Raw genomic sequence first — 16165 nt, 5'->3', positions numbered from 1 at the left:
GTTAGTAAACATCCTGCAGGAACGACATACACTTCTGGACATGGTGTTCGCGCGATTATGAGGGAAGCGTTATCGCCGCAGGCGGCTTACCGTCTTTCTTAGCCCTGTACATCAACTAATATCCGCGATATGGTTAGTATATGTCATGACTGGTACAGGTTTTAGGATTGAGTCGTGTGGTTGGATACCAGAGACGCAAAACGCAGTACAAAGTAGGCTGTGTTATTACTCACCCAAAACCACATTCCAGCACCAAGAGCAGTCGCCGTCAACCGATAAATAGGCGCCACATGTGGGATAGGAGGCTTAGGGGGACCCATTGTGTAATATTCCTGACGAGGAAAAGGTGTCGCACCAAGGCGAGTCCTGGGACAGCTTGTTCTCGTCTTCCGCGTGGTCGACAGAGAGACACTCCAGCGAGAAATGTCAGCGAGTTCAGTTTAGGGAACGCATAAGAACAGGGAAATAACAGTTGATGGAAACTGAATTACCTTTGGGAGGCTTAGGGACTCAGCTCCTTTATGTTCCTTTCTGTGTCGAAGGTCCAGTACGGTGGAGAAGTTGAGGATGATTCTGCATTGCTTAGTAAGATTTTAATTGTTTGATCATAAGTGGCCAGCGTGACCAGAAGGTATCAGTGCCTAATGACCTCAGTGCATCGGTACTTCTGGCAATCTTGGCTAGCGAGAACCGCCCCGGGCTGATGCGAACGTGGAAGTGCCCAATGATTACTTTGACAGTGCCTCGAGCGTTCCAAGCAGAAAGCCATCGATTCATCAAGCCAGCCGTATCAAATCGCGAAGACACTATCCTCGACCCTACGCTCCCGACGGTATACTATTCGTGCGGCGTACGGAGTACTCAACAATCAAATTCCGCTTGGCGCAGCAAGACGTATTCGCCCAGCCTTTGGTCACCAAACCTGCGACGGCCCCTCCCTCCATCACCCGCAAACAGATTCGGACACGTTGGCTTGAGAGCCCAGCAGCGCAGTGTGCCGCAGCTTGATTGATCTTTGTTCACGGAGGTGAGCGCTTCCCTGTTCTTTCCCACCACCTGTGCGTCTTTTTCCTCATTACAAATATTATTCTCTCTTGGTATAACTAGGGTTCGATTTGTTGTGTGTTGACCTTTGCGCGCGGTCCGTCACTTCTTAGCAGGCAATGTTGGGCGGTCCGTTTGCTTCCTTTCGAATCTGAAGTGCTCCCCCTCTCTTCCGACAAGACAATACACGCCATGGTCGCAGCTATGGAAGCAAATAGGAGTACCTCTACTCCGCAAGTCAGTTCTAAGTCGCCGACGATTCGGAGAATCCGTAAGTGTTGAACCTCAGTCCATCAGGCCTGCTTTGAGATTTGTATCTTGCGACTGACGATGCTTTTATCTTCTTGCGATACAATAAGTGCGCGAAGCCGCTGAAATCACGAACTCTCCTTCTCCTGATTATACCGCTGAGCCTCTCGAGACTGATCTGTTCGAGTGGCACTTTACTCTGCGCGGCCCTCCAAATTCTGTTTACGGCGAGGGTATATATCATGGCCGAATAGTCCTCCCGCCCACATATCCATTGCGGCCGCCCAGCTTTCGATTCACCACCCCGAATGGCCGATTTGAAGCTAATCGCGAGATTTGCCTCAGTATCAGCGGTCATCACGAGGAGACATGGCAACCGGCTTGGGGCATCCGAACTGCCATTGTAGCGTATGTTTCATCGCCTGCAAATACCACATCTGTACCTGTGTACGATAATGTCTGACAAGTTCCTTTCCACACAGGCTTCGTAGCTTTATGGAAACGGACGCTCGCGGCCAACTTGGTGGATTGGATACAACTGAAGAGGTTCGCCGCCGCCTTGCTCGTGAATCCCGTACTTTCAGGTGCTCCACGTGTGCCCGGTCAAACGCAGATATTATATCGGAAACTGAGAGACAGTTCAATGAATCGAGTTTTCCGACTAAAAATGATGTCCAAGTGCCCACAGAATTAAGTATGGGCTGGAGAGATGAAATGGAGCCTAAGCCTCAAGATCGTGAGCGTGGATCGAGAGCTCTGGATCGGTCTCAAGTCCCTGACTCCGATCCCGCCGAACTTGCGGAAGGCTTTGTACAAAAAGTGCCTTCTACTAGGGATAGCGAACAGCTACCGCAAATTGCTGCGTTACCCGAAGATGCCGGATCGTCGCCTTCAGATGGACCGCCAGACACCCGTATGGCCCCAGCAAGCGGCAGCGAACCAACTTACGCTCAAGTATTGCAACAGCGACAAAGGCGGCCAGCCACAATTGCTTCACGAGTTGATGGGGTACCGTTGTGGATTGACCGAGCTATCGTGGCTTTGGTGATTGTCCTAGCTGCACTTCTTCTTAAAGTCCTGTTCGGCATCTGAGTCCAGCGCCGGCGTTGGTGGAGTCTGGAGTAGCAACTACTGGTCCATAGTCGTGCTATGCATCGGATTGAAGTATACGTCCTTTGTCGTCATTTAGTCTTTTGCTTTGATGCTCGTCTACTTATGTAGCTAGCCATTTTTAACACCAATATTGTGAGTGCGCTTCATGTAGCTCCAAAGCACGGCTGTCGTGTACGGTGCAATGAAATTATTATGAAATCATATATTAAGCTGTGTTGACAGACCCTCAATCCAAGCGTTGAACCAGAGTGATGCCCGAGAGCTACTGATAACCTATTGGCTAGAAGCATCACCAAGTACTAATATAACAAATTCAAACAAGTAATTCCTCTCAGTGATGAAGTTCAGGACGGTCCCATCGGACGTGACAGCACCAGAAATCACATAACAGGCCACTTAAGCCAGGAAGACTAGGGATTGACGGATCTGCGGCCTACTCTCATATTTGACGAAGCCATGGTACAGTCAGCCACCACCATTCGCCTACTGTCAATCCTACACCGTCTGAGAAATCTCTTAGCACTCCGGTCTCGCTGCCCCAACGCACGATGAGCTGTACTTCAAACTCGGTTAAAATTGGGCTCAGAGCGCTACGGATACCAATGGTATCCATGGAACCTCGCGTCGCCAGAGTGAAGCAGAACGCGCCCAGTATCTCTGACCAACGTTGCTTGTTTGGTTGACCAAGGAAATCTACCCACTGAGGCAATTCCTCGCTCAGGTGTCCCACTGGCGGCCCCTTTTCGCAAGCCAGGCGAAGCACGTCAATTTGGTCGTTATATAAGTAGTTTTCTGCTGGTATGGCCTCCAGGCCAAAGTGATAATATGACTTTGGGTATTTTCGACTTTCATAATTCCCAGGCTCAAAACCAAAAGGAATGTTAGGTAGGTTTGTCGAAACCAATTTTATTCTCCCAGACGCATTCAAATTTGTCAGCGCCATCATAGCTCCGTCACTGAATGTGTATGGTATTCGCATTTTCCCTTGCTTCCGGAATATGGTATCCATCTTAAGCTTGAACGCAGCAGCCTCGTTATACTTTGAATTTTGGGCCATTTTATTCAGTGCTGTTACGTATCCTTCGTTGAGTCGATATGGGCGGCCGCCTAGAATCGTTTTTTTGCTTTTACATATAACCCGTTGTTTCGTTAGGAGTTCAATGGCGTCCTTGAAAAGAGCCGACGTCTTTTCCTTGTTGCCAGGTGACAATGTGAAGAACTTGTCCCTAATTTCTGCCACGGTGTGTTTTCCGTCTCCCATGCTGCACAGTGATTTGATCCAGGATCTCGCAATTCCTATTTCCTTGAGCTCTGCAGGGTCGTCCTTGGAGGTGCCAGGGCCTCTATCAATAGCAAAGACACCGGGAACTGCTGTTACTGCTTCGAAACGTGAAAAAATAGAGGACTGAGTGTGGAAGAAACGCTCGCGCCAGTCCTCGCCGGAGGGTTTGGTACTCTCCACGCTGAAACGACTGTTGAATAACTCCCTGGAAGATGGAATTTTAAATCCTTCTTCACGGGGTATTTGCAGGCTCCATCGGATCAATTTCGCCCAGTCATAATCTTGAGGTCTATCGAAGTCAATCATCGGTATGTCATTCTGCTCGATTGCAGGAATAAATCTCTCTTGGAATGCACGTGTGAAATTAGCGATGAATGGACCCTGTTCCTTTCTCGCGTCAACCCAAAACCTTCGCAGGTATGTTAACTTGGCATTTGGGAAAATAATCATAAGCAGGCCCCAGTCAATGGCTTTATCTGCGCCGCCCATCAATGTACGCACGACAATGAAAGCCGCCATCAAGTCGTCCGTTCCGTCAAATGGATAATCCTCCGGTGGTTCAACGTCATCGCTACTGACAGTTCCATGTTGCGACACGGGGAGGGGCGTTAAAGCACGGGTCACAAGGCTTACGGGTTTCGCCCTAGACGCCATGTTTTCCGACTGTCGAGGATCTGAATAATGAATCCGTGCGTTTCTGGTACCTGTCTCTTTGGGACGTTCATTTTCTCCATCGCTGGGGGATGATGAGGCGTAATCCGCCTCAACATAGACACTGCATTGCGACGCTTGGGTAAGCTGCCCATCTTTCGGCCAAGCAAGTCTGTTGCGGTATTCTGCGTCTAGACTGGTTGGCTGGCCCTGAAAGTGAACCCATATGTTGTGAGGACCGGCAGATCCGGGGCCGGATTCTTCGAAAATTCTCCCCCAGGACATTTCTACCTCGACGCAAGCTTGAATCCTCCTCATGAAATTTTGGTGGTGTATAGCATCGTTTTCATCTACGAAGCCTTGTGTGCTGCCCAAGGATGCGTGTCGTCTCTCGATAGCTTGAATGAAAGAAGCCCATCCAAACCATATGGCATTTGGCATCCATCCTTTGACAGAGAAGCTACCGCCAACTCGTTCAAAGTATTGGGTATCTAGGTATTCCCAAACCCCATTCTGGCTAGTAACAGTTGTCAGAGGGCTAAAGAGCTCTTCAGTCTGAGTGTGCGCAATTGGGATTATCTGCTTTGTGGCATTCTCTTTCGAACTTGGCTGAGGCTGCTCTGCGTGTACAGGCACTGAAGCCCAGGCGTTTAAAGCATCTTGCTCCAAAAAAGTGTTTGGCTGGAGGAATCGTACTATCATTTCTGACGAAGTCTTTGGTTGAGGAAGAGGGAAGTCAGGTAGTTCTGTGGGTGTGACTGATTCTCCAACGGCACGCACACATCTGATTTGTTTGCGCTTTTTTGAAGTGCCGGAGCCAGTGGCTTCCATGACACCCTTCGAACCAGACAATCTCCGTCTTCCCCCTCGTTCTCGGGTCTCCGATCCTTGCTCTTTTTTAGAAGCAACTTGGGCAGCGTACACTGGAGCGTGCAATACTGCTACCTCGCTGGCCAGTAGCCTACGTCCACGCCCTCCAGCTTTGCTGTCGGTCAAGCGGGAATCCTCTGCTATTTTAACATGCCCATCAGATTGCTTAAAGGCCTGCACAGACTTGACTGTATCAAGTAGTTGAAGAGACTCTGAAGAAAAGGCGTCAACGCCAGGTAAGGTTAGCAGCTGACACTTAGAAAATGATCGAGTAGTATCACGGAACATGTGCCAGTGCTCCATAACAAGGCCTTCTTCCAAGAGACAATTCAGAGCGGACTGGCATTCATCTCTTTTGGGGGTGGGTGCTTCGGGATACTCCGAATTCCATGATGCTAACATATGGTCCCAAAGCAACTTGCCGCCAAGAAGAACTCCGTTCTGATCACGGAGCAGCTTCTCAATGAAGTGGCGTATACGGGCTCGGTTGTCCTTCACCTTTGCTCCTTTTGTCTTAGACTTTGTGCGGGTAGTGGATCCGTTATCAACAAAGAGCGTGTCAGGACGATGACCTGTATGCGGTGCTTCCAGCGAACTTGCTGTATTGTCGGCAAGTACTATACCGACTGGAGGTGATTGCTTTGCTTGAGGCACAACACCCGTTGAGACCGATGAACAAGGCCTGGTGATATTGAGCTCCTCCTTTGATACGCCTTGTACAATCATAGCTGATGAAGTCTTCATATGGCGGTTTGGATTCTGAAAGATGGGAACCTGGCGTGGTTGGCTTGTTGTGGGCTGGAGGAGTAACCCCTGATTACCCTTTGATGCCGTAAACTTGATAGTCTGACCCAAAGTCGTGGAAGACCTTTTCCAGGACTTCACTCTCGCCAAATTCGACGAGGGGCTTATTCTAGGAATGTCTATCAACTGAGGTTGATTTGTTGCATGGCGTTCAACGGTTGTCATCTTATCGACTACTGAATCTTGGCCACTGCTGTCCTCTTCAACTTCCGCCAAATCTCGAATAGGCGACGAACACTCCGAAGATGCACGGACACGGGTTTCGCTGCGTGACTCGCGGGCTTGGGAGGCAAAAAATGAGGATTTTCTTCCACGACGACTCAAACCTTGTGTCCCAGAGGTATACTGTGGATTGCATGGCGTCCGAGACTTTTCGAGGTGGTACTTAAGCCCAATATCATTCTTCCAACTGCCACCGCAAGTTTCACAAATCCAAGGCCGTGATGGCGTGTTTTCATTGGAGGTCCTATGCGATGGCCTGCCTCGCCCTCTTCCCCTCGCCGATCCACGGCGATTTCCACGGCCTCCTTGGTCGTCACGCGACGAGCTTGCGTCCGGACCAGTTTTGTTTACCGTACTCAGCATCATATTGTCTGCCTTCACCACCGATTGGCTTTTGGCAACATGGGGCGTTGAGTCCTGATTGTCCTGAGACGTAGACTTTTGACCTAACGCAGTCCGGAGTGCCCTACTCGAAACGTGAAGAGTGACAAAACAATTCGTATTCTGATACGAAATGCCAGCGTTTGATTCTAAAGTCGGCTGACTATGAACTTTTATCGTAGAATCGTCAAGCCCACTCTGCTCAGGAGCATCAACAGGCTCACTTTTTTTAGGTCGTCCGCGCCTTTTCAATTCGCCGGAGGTAGGGCGCCGCCTGTTAAAAAATCCGCATATATTTGAGATGGTGGTATTTTGCGAAGAGAATTTGGGTTCGGATGGAAGGGGATCAAACCAGCGCATACATGTCGATGATGTTGACTGATCTCGTCTCACTTCCAGGGTGGAAGCAGGCTTTCTTGTCGAGCGAAGCTGGGGAACATAATATCGATATGATGCTACTTTCCCTACCCTGATATGTTCGCTCTTGAGTTGAATGTGCTGCAGGTACGACGGCTGGACTGTGGAAGTTGCCATGCTTGCTGTCATGCTAGACACATACCGATTGAAGGTCGGGCCCAGCGTAAGAGCGTATATCTCGGGGTTCGTCAGGCCAATTGTACCAAACGATTTAGCTGCCTTCGTAATTTTTTGAGGTAACGGATCGTCAATTGACCATGGAGAAATCCTTTCCAGATGAGAGCCATGAACTTGTATTGCATCAACATGTCTATCTCGTTCTGCCCGATCGGCCACGCCCAGGAAAGCGGTCTTTATGGGCTTAGTAGCACGCTTTCCTGTAGCAAGAAAAGCTGACCAGTCTTTGGCACTGAGATATTTGTTGAACCTGATGCAGTCCTTGAACAACTTGTTTTCCAGTTTAGCAGCAACGTATTGAATGGCACCGCAAGAGTTGAGAAAACGACAAATCTTGGAAACAATCTTCATTTGCCATCTCATACCTAGTACGCCTAGCTTGGTCTTGAGATCTTGCAAGCGTATGACGTGCCATTCTTTTGTGGTGGCCATAATAGTGGTGGCCAGGGCGTGGAAATCCATGGATTCGCCCGTCCAACGCGTGTGCCACGGGACTGGCTCAAGATTAGCTGCCAATACGAGACGTGATAGATTCATCTCCGCCTCTCGCTCGACAGCTTGGTCGTCGGTTTCCTTTGGAAGCGGAGGCGCAAACAATTTAAGCCAAAGTTTGCTAGTTTTTGTCCCCTTGACGAGAGTTGTCCTCTTTACGATATATCCCTTCTTCACCAATGAGTCTGTACGCTTCGGAACAGATCGCTTGTCTTGGTCAACGAGGCGACCCAGATCACCTTGCAATATGCCCTGATCCTTGGTCGAAGCGATGCCCAGAAGGAGTAGCCACTCAGAACGCGGAACTCTTTTGTAGTTTACTGAATGACCAGTGAGTGTCTCCCACATGGTGTCTTCAGAGACAAAAATCCGCTTCGCATCAGAAAATGTCGGGAAACTCGATGCGTTGCTCGATGCCAACTTTGCATATGTCGATCCTTGGTTCGCGCCTGGTATCCCATCGGGATCACTACCTCCCTCAGAAACATTCCTGATCAAAGCCAATATCTCATTTAAAGGTATGTCATTGTACATCCTGTCGGGTCCAACGGATACGTCACTTCTTGTGACTAGCCAGCTCCAAATAGTAGCAACCACTTGTGCTGAAAGTGGTTCTCCATGGCTTCGATTCCGCGACCCAGAAAAGCCAGCAGAGTCACGGATTTCTCTCACAATATCACCGACAGCACATCCTGTGAAATACATGAGTCAGTGAATGTGGACTTTATGATAGGGCTCGTATGGTAATTGTCGTCGACTTGGTCATTCATGCCTGAGCTGAGGCATGACAATTGAAAAAAAAAAAAACTTGATTAGGCTGCGGATTGGACCCGTACCTTCTTCACCGGCACAAGAAATAACAACTAATAGGTGCGAAACTAGCCCTTCAAGCTCCCATACCATGTTGAGCGACATGCGGATTTTCTCATGGTGAGAACTCAGTATAAATTGAGACGCGGATAAGAAAGTGTTGAAATCCTCGACTGTGTTGGCTGGGAGTTGAACGTGCGACCAACGCACAGCTCCAAGTGGATGCCAGTAGTTCTGCGGGGAGTCGCCACATTGAGCACGCGCCACTGGGACAGCGCCGAGGCGAGCCACAAGATGACGTAATCGCAATTGACATCACGGGTTCCAATCGCAGCAAGGCACCAAACCATCTCTCGTTGGCCAGGTATGCTAAAATATCCCAATCACTGAGATCTGTCGCATGGCATATAAGGTGGCATACCACACAAAATAGTGTGGTGTCGCCACGCCCGCTGTTTGGTGTGACAAGATCATGGCCTGTACGGAACAACTTTCCTGGTAGGATTATTTGCGCATCTTCCACTTGGCACAACAACACAGCCTATTGTCGAAGGAGCTGATTTTGATGCAGGCATATACTCCTATAATGAATGCATGGTCACTAGGCGGTAATCAACTTGGTTACCCGCCGACTCTCTCACTCATTGAATCGCAGAATGTTGACGACCGTCTTCATTGGTTAAATTTTACCGGCGCTGTTCTACCTCCTAGATTTCCCACGTTGTGCCTCAAGTTTGGCCTGTTCATGTTCCCTTATCTTTCTGTACGCCTCTATCACATCATTTCTAGCTGTTTGAAGTTCCTCTCTTCTTCGCAGGCTTCCTGCAATCTTGGGGATACTGTCCACATCAACAGTCGCGCTCCCTAATTCGACTTTTTTTCTCAACTTTCCGTTGAAGAGCTCTGGAGGTCCTTGAGCGACATCGTTGAGGCCAATTCTGGCCTCCCCTCTCTTGCGAGCCAATTCCAGCCAAGGGTCTTCCTCTGGTTCCTTGCCCTTCCTTTTGCGAGACTTCTTGCTGGCCCTCAGCTCGCTGGTGTCGGCCCACTTGCTGTCAGTGAATAAGTCGTCGTAGTCATTTTCTAATTCTCTACTTGCTGCCAACTCGAGCTCCTCTTCTTTCTGTTGTTGTATTTTGCTCTCTTCGGCTCGCCACTGATCGTAGAGTTTATGCATCTTCCGCTCCTTGCGTGTGCGTTTGACGTTGATGCCAAGCAGATCCTTGCCGTCCTTAGTCTTTGTCTTTTTCGTTAGGCCAGCTACTGGCAATGCGGCATCTACTCGGGCAGAGAATGATCTCATATCTTCCCCAGGTTTAATGCGCGGAATTTGGGCCGGGTTTCCTGGATTTTGGGGCCTGCTCCTGGAAGATTCTCCATTGTAGAGTCCAGGTTTTGATTTTTTACCCTGAGCAAATGCCATTATACGCTTGAACGCTCGAGGGCCATCGTCACTTTTGCGATCTTTCCGGCGTGGTTTTTGCTTCGCTTGGTCCCCCATTCGTTTGCCATTTTGTCTACTCGTCGAAACTGGGAGTGGCAGAGCCTTCTGTGATGGCGGCAGGTCGAAGCTTGGAGAAAATTAGTTACGATCGCCGCCTGCGATACATTCAAGCATGGGTACATAGACATACTCGTCGTCCTCGCCTCTCTTTCTCTTGTGTTTGTGAGGCATCGTAGGCCAGCCGGAGGAACAGCATCGGATTAGTTTGGTTGCGCTTCATGGACCTCACAGATGGAGTAGTTTGTCGAACAAGCAAGCTAGGTTAGCAAATATTTTATTCGCGACGTCGAGTTTCACCAGTTGAGCCTGTTTGAGAACGTTATTTTCTTTTGTTTTTTTGGATCCCGTGTGTCCCAACCTGATTGAGACCCACCAGTAGCCCCACTTCCGGTGACAAAGCGTACAACCGACGACGTGCTGTATACCAGGTACTTGGGGAATAACAGCCGGGGCACCATTGATCACTAGGAATTATTCATCTCCGGTCGGGTGGAATCGAACCTCAAAGTTTCCTGGAAGTAGCATCAAAAACCCTCGTCCGATTTGAGTTGGCTGACTTTTTTTTTCGTTCGGCCATTCACGACGTAGGTGGGGACGTTATCTGGTGTTAAAGCCAGGCCGACTATGGCTGTTCGGTAATCTTTACTTTCTGTTTCTCGCCATGATATGGAAAACTACAAAATACACAAGGCAAAACCGCATACTATATCACTACTTTTCTCCCCAAGTCAATCTGAACACCGCAGACAACCTTTCCCTTGGCCTGACTGAACATGGGCATCTCGGGAATCAGTCAATCAGGCCACACAGCCAAATCATCAAGTTATCGTCGCCCGCTTCTTTTATCACACGCTGCTATTGTATTCAGACCCCAGCCCCTTGGTCAGTCGCCCAACGTAGGTCAATCAGTAGACAGTAGTTTACATCCGCAACGGCTTGGCAAACCAAACACCTCCAACCACGGTCAAACACTGACGCTGCCACGCAGGGCACAGTCCCAGCGAGAAGTATACGGATCCATGTATCATCTCAGTTAGTTATCCTCCAGACGTCTCTAAACACCAAAATATGTGCCATGTGGTGTGGCCTATCAGGCCCTTGCGATGACAGGGTGGACCCTCCCCAAGTACGTCGCAAGTTCCGCGCGACTGCTGAATTGAATCTTCGCGAACGTGCGTTGTTGGAGATTAGGATAGTACTAGGCAATGCTACTTCAATTAATTTCTTGGCCAATGACCTTGCGACCTCGTGAGTCGGTTATCGTGACCGTGAAACGAGGCACCGGGCCTCTCCGCCCAGGGCACCAGAGTTTTTTTATCTGTGGAGGCACCAGGAACAATGCAGAGGCATGAATGCGAAATGATCCGTGCCGCATGGGCCGTGTGGAGGACTTTCGAAGCCTCCAGATCGAGAACTAAGTTACGTGCATCTGGTAATCTTGCCGAGACATCTCGACAAGGTGGCGGATCTGGCTTGGCTGATCATCCTGCATATCCAGAAGTTCGGACCAACTTCCTGGGTCAATCTACCCTGATTTCTATTCAGATCAACTGCATCGGTGACAGTAGCAATCGAATTCAAATTGTAGCAATCTAGGAGTTGCGTGGCGCGGAGAGACAATACTAACACGAACAATCGAGTTTCCCCACGAGGCTGGACCTGGCGCCATGGCAAAGCATCGCACGCCGACACAAACTAAGCGCGGATGGCATTGTCTCGATCCGGAGCCCGTCTGTAACCGTTTAGCTGTTACGTCCCGCATACCTGTCAGACCAGCAATGTGTTACGACAGAGCCATCGCTGAGGAGAACAGAGCAACGGTAATCGATGCTAGTACCGACACTATTGGGTTGCAATGGCCACGATTCGGTGGATTTGTTCAAACTGGGCGCAACTATCCCCCCCCTCGGGGATTACTTGTCGAACAATGAGCAACAACAATATCAAGCACCAACCAGGTACAGTATAGTTGGGGGATGCCAAGAGCGTATACACCTTGGTGCAGTGAAGTCTTTGGAATCCTGGGGAAAAACCAAAGAAAGATCCACGAGCCTCCGCGTATATAAGTACCAGGAGATCCCAGTAACTAGCCCACAAGAATCTCACAGGAATACACTCTCAATCTTCACATAAATCTACACAGACTCCTTTCTTGGTTTCGTTCCAGGTACTTCAAACAATCTTCAACATGCCTTCCACCAGAAACGTCAAGGCCTCCGATAAGAGCGAGGAAGTCGCCCGATCTGGAGGCTACCAAGGCTGCACCATCATGTAAATGTCTGCAACAAATGTACACATTTACGGTGCCAAATACGTCTCGTTCGAAATTTCAATACGGCGGCGCCAACAACTAGTTATACACAAACAAACGATGATCAAAAGAAGGGCAGATGGGGGTACACGCACTCGTGTGCTTGAAGCTATGACGAATACACATGGTACGGGTCATGATTTTAATCCCGTTTTTCTTTTACGAACCCGCGGGCCTCGAAAACGATAGGGGATCGTTATTCGGATGTTGTTTTTTTCAAGATTCATCACCACAGGGATCGAGATATGATCCAGTCAGTGACTGAAGAATGGCCTCCGGCAAAAGATATGCTACGGCGTACTGAACACCGGGAGAGTCTTTTCAAAGTACTATATATAATTTGAAGTGAGGGGCCATGTGTAAAGTCTAACGGTTGTACCAAGAACATGCTATGATTGTGAAAATGTGCCGATACAGAATGTTGCCAGGTCAGATGCCAACGTGAGTTGCTAAAAGCTATCAAATTCCCAAAGGACTGTCTTTGATTTTACCCCTCCTGAAGCTGGGCCTGCTGAAAGCCGCCTGGCCGGTGAAGGGTTTCCAGAGATGTCTGGTGTTACCGACAGTAATTTTGTTGGTGTTGTTGCGAGCGCCATGAAGTTGTAGCTTCGCCCAGACTGGCTTGAGAGAGGTCACAGCTCTTCCATCATAGAATACCACAGCAAGTACATCACGAGGCACGCACTCACCTCGAAGCCCCCTCCCATGGCCCCGTGGGCAAGACTGGGATGCTCCATCTCAACAGATGGGTTTACTACCAGCCACTCCTTCCTGCGCAGTTTTGTTTTGGAAAAGCCGGCTGACGTTATAAAACCCATAAGAGCTTCTCGACGTAAATGATAGCCAAATTAAATGCTTATTTCCGAGAAGGCAGTAAGAGGGCCCATCGCAGTACTGCTCGCTACGCAGACATAGTTGATGTTTGTACGTAGGTGAAACGCCATTGTTCACAATTGCTTGTTCTACAATGTCGTGCTTGTTGGAGCGCGCTTATTGTCGCATAGCATAAAAGGGAACTTGACACATAAAAAATATGTGGCGTGGGCCACGCCCATGTTTTCGTGTGACACTTATGCACCAGACATGCCAAGTAGGTTACCTTCTAGAATCGATCGAAGCACACATTGACCAGTTGGCGCGTGGCGGACTGGCAACCTCGAGAGACCTCCTTGCGCGCGACCACTGTTTCAAGGACAGCAGAGTTCTTATAAGACAGCTGAAAACTGTCATGTGCCTGCCGTCAACAGCACTCAAGTATAAAAGAGGTCGTGAAAAGTGATACGCACCCCGTTACGGAGTACTCCATAGTTATTTACCTACTTACCTAGCCCATTATTGGACTGTTGTTGTCTGGTGGATCATTTGCCCAGGCGGTGAAAAATGGTGCGGCAGAATTTTGTAAGTTTCTCGGTCATGAATGCAATTTTTGGGCGGTAAGGAACCTGACACAGCTCAAGACACCAGGACTTTTCCCTGCCCCCAATCTGTCACAGCAATCACGCGCGGAACATGGTGACGAAAGGCCGATTGCGCCTGGCAATTGCCGCGGAAAAAGGGGTTGATTTTCAAAAAATAAAAGAAAAAAAGAGGCACAAAGAGGCCCTGAAACGCAAGGGTTCTGCTTCAATGTTTGGTGGGGTACCTGCAGTTCAGAGCAACGGAGGCGACAGTGACGACGATGAACATGACGGTGATGTTGACATTGACAGCGAAGGCGATGGAAATCAAGAGGTTGGTGGCTCAATTATGTTGTGACGTACTCCGCCACCGAGTGCAAGACTGATGCCATTCCCAGGCGAACTTAGGAGCTGTAGACGAGACGGACACCTCCGATTCAGAAATTGAGATGGAAGAAAAAAACAGCATACGCGCATCCCGAAAAACAGGCCGTGAGAACTCGGACTTCGAAGACCAAGCGGGAGAAGACGGCAGTAAAGAGGAAGAAGAAGACATTCCCGTTTCGGATCTCGAAGATCTCGATGACGAGGACCAAGAGGACCTCATTCCCCATACCCGCCTCACGATCAACAACACTTCTGCTCTCCAAGCGGTACTCGATCGTATATCTATCCCAGTTGATAGAAGCGCAACCTTTGCATCGCACCTGTCCATCACCTCCTCTGTCAATACGGCCGATTCCATACCCGACATCTCTGACGACTTGCAGCGCGAGCTTGCATTCTATTCTCAGTGTCTGGACGCCGCCAAGGAAAGTCGCACAAGGCTCCTAGCTGAAGGCATACCATTTTCTCGCCCAAAAGATTATTTTGCTGAAATGATCAAGGAGGACGCCCACATGGAGAAAGTCAAGGCTAAGCTGATTGAAGAAGCTTCCGCCAGGAAGGCCGCTGCTGAGGCACGCAAGCTGCGTGATTTAAAGAGGTTCGGCAAACAAGTCCAGGTAGCGAAACTTCAAGAGCGACAGAAAGCCAAGCGGGAAACCCTAGAGAAGATCAAAACGCTCAAGAGAAGTAGGTCCTCCCCAACTCGCTATTGCTAAGCACAACCTAATTGCAAGGTACCACTTCAAGACACTGTGGCTAATTGTATTCGCCTCTCATATTAGAACGCCAGGAGTCAGGAAATGATGTGGATACAAATGAGGCGGATCTTTTTGACGTCAGTGTTGATCACGAGCTTGCCAAACACTCACAAGGCATGGGCTCTTCTCAAGGCGGCCCTGGCAAGAGCGTTAACACCAAGCGTCAAAAGAAGAATGAAAAGTACGGATTTGGCGGTAAAAAGCGACATGCAAAATCTGGAGATGCTATCAGCTCTGGAGACTTGACCAGCTTCAATACCAAGAAAATGAAAGCAGGTGCAACACGCAAGTCCAAGGCATCAAGACCTGGCAAGAGCAGACGCAAGGCAATGTCTTCAAAGTGATTTTTTGCGTCGCTTATAGTTTACTTCATCGTCGCATAGTCAATAATGTATCTGCTTTACAGTTGGCGGGGGCTGGGGGCTGGGGGATCGAGTCATCAATGGTGTCTGACATGTGTAGACTTCCAGTCAAAAACCGGAGTTTGGATTCTCTCGGGGCAACGAGGGTTCGCCATGATCTTTACGTGTCTTTCTCAAGAGAAGGTGTTGACACGCGATGCATGCCATATTTCAATGCCGTCATAGCAATACCAAACCTGTACGGTAACTATGCCTGTACTGAGCGCGATCAGAGAGCCGCCACCATATCAGCTTGATGGGAACCATGGAGAAATTTTAATGTCAACATGTAATGTCGTTGCTACATTCATCTATGACTCAAAGGAAGATATAAGAGATTCTTTCATAGCCCTACCTCACTCCACCTATCGCATACTGCTATTTTACGACCTGCTCCTACCAAGTCCTTTTGGCACCTTCGTTTTTAATGAAGACTGGAGGACCCTACGGAACTCAATAAAGCCATATTCCCAAGGAGACTGATCTCGCTCCGCCGATCTCGCCTTTTGAGCCAATGCCAGTAAGATTTTGGGGTATTTGACGCCAGCTAGGCAATCCAGCCATGATGTCTTCGGGAAAGTTACTCATGGTGGGTATCTTTAATCAAGAATGCCCAGGTGTCAGAGATTCTGTTCGCCCAACAGCACATTTCCATTTTTGCGGTGCATATTTGTGTAGATAAGTACGTCCAGTTGAAATATGATGTATAGGGTTTTTTTCTTTTTTCCTTCATTGTTTGGTTCATGTCCTCTTACGAGCAGTGTGTAAACTGCTGATGCTCAAGCTCAGCTCGTAGCGCTGCAAAAGAGTGTTGACGATTATGAGAGCTGCATGAAGGAGGAAAGCAAAATATAATGCTACAATACCATGTTCCACCCATGACGCCATGAAAACC

At 49.0% G+C, this 16165-nt stretch overlaps 4 protein-coding genes across 4 annotated transcripts; 2 read left to right on the top strand and 2 right to left on the bottom strand.

Moving 5' to 3' along the window:
• Positions 1-1236: 1236 nt before the first annotated feature.
• Positions 1237-2385, top strand: MAM_06701 (Ubiquitin-conjugating enzyme/RWD-like protein; the record flags this gene model as incomplete). Its single annotated transcript, XM_040825499.1, has 3 exons — positions 1237-1315; positions 1404-1701; positions 1776-2385. The coding sequence occupies 3 exons, from the start codon at positions 1237-1239 to the stop codon at positions 2383-2385; spliced, it is 987 nt and encodes a 328-aa protein (XP_040676490.1).
• Positions 2386-2845: 460 nt separating this feature from the next.
• Positions 2846-8407, bottom strand: MAM_06700 (B-block binding subunit of TFIIIC; the record flags this gene model as incomplete). The annotated part of the gene is made up of 1 exon (XM_040825498.1): positions 2846-8407. The coding sequence occupies one exon, from the start codon at positions 8405-8407 to the stop codon at positions 2846-2848; it is 5562 nt and encodes a 1853-aa protein (XP_040676489.1).
• Positions 8408-9212: 805 nt separating this feature from the next.
• MAM_06699 (uncharacterized protein) lies at positions 9213-10187 on the bottom strand (the record flags this gene model as incomplete). The annotated part of the gene is made up of 2 exons (XM_040825497.1): positions 9213-10083; positions 10147-10187. 2 exons carry the CDS (start codon positions 10185-10187, stop codon positions 9213-9215), a joined length of 912 nt encoding a protein of 303 aa, XP_040676488.1.
• Positions 10188-13953: 3766 nt separating this feature from the next.
• On the top strand, positions 13954-15213 carry MAM_06698 (Eukaryotic rRNA processing; the record flags this gene model as incomplete). Its single annotated transcript, XM_040825496.1, has 3 exons — positions 13954-14058; positions 14123-14798; positions 14894-15213. 3 exons carry the CDS (start codon positions 13954-13956, stop codon positions 15211-15213), a joined length of 1101 nt encoding a protein of 366 aa, XP_040676487.1.
• Positions 15214-16165: the final 952 nt, after the last annotated feature.

The sequence above is a fragment of the Metarhizium album genome (assembly GCF_000804445.1).
Source record: "Metarhizium album ARSEF 1941 chromosome Unknown scaffold_23, whole genome shotgun sequence".
In the NCBI taxonomy this organism is placed as follows: domain Eukaryota; kingdom Fungi; phylum Ascomycota; class Sordariomycetes; order Hypocreales; family Clavicipitaceae; genus Metarhizium; species Metarhizium album.
This window is presented reverse-complemented; position numbering and strand designations above follow the sequence as displayed.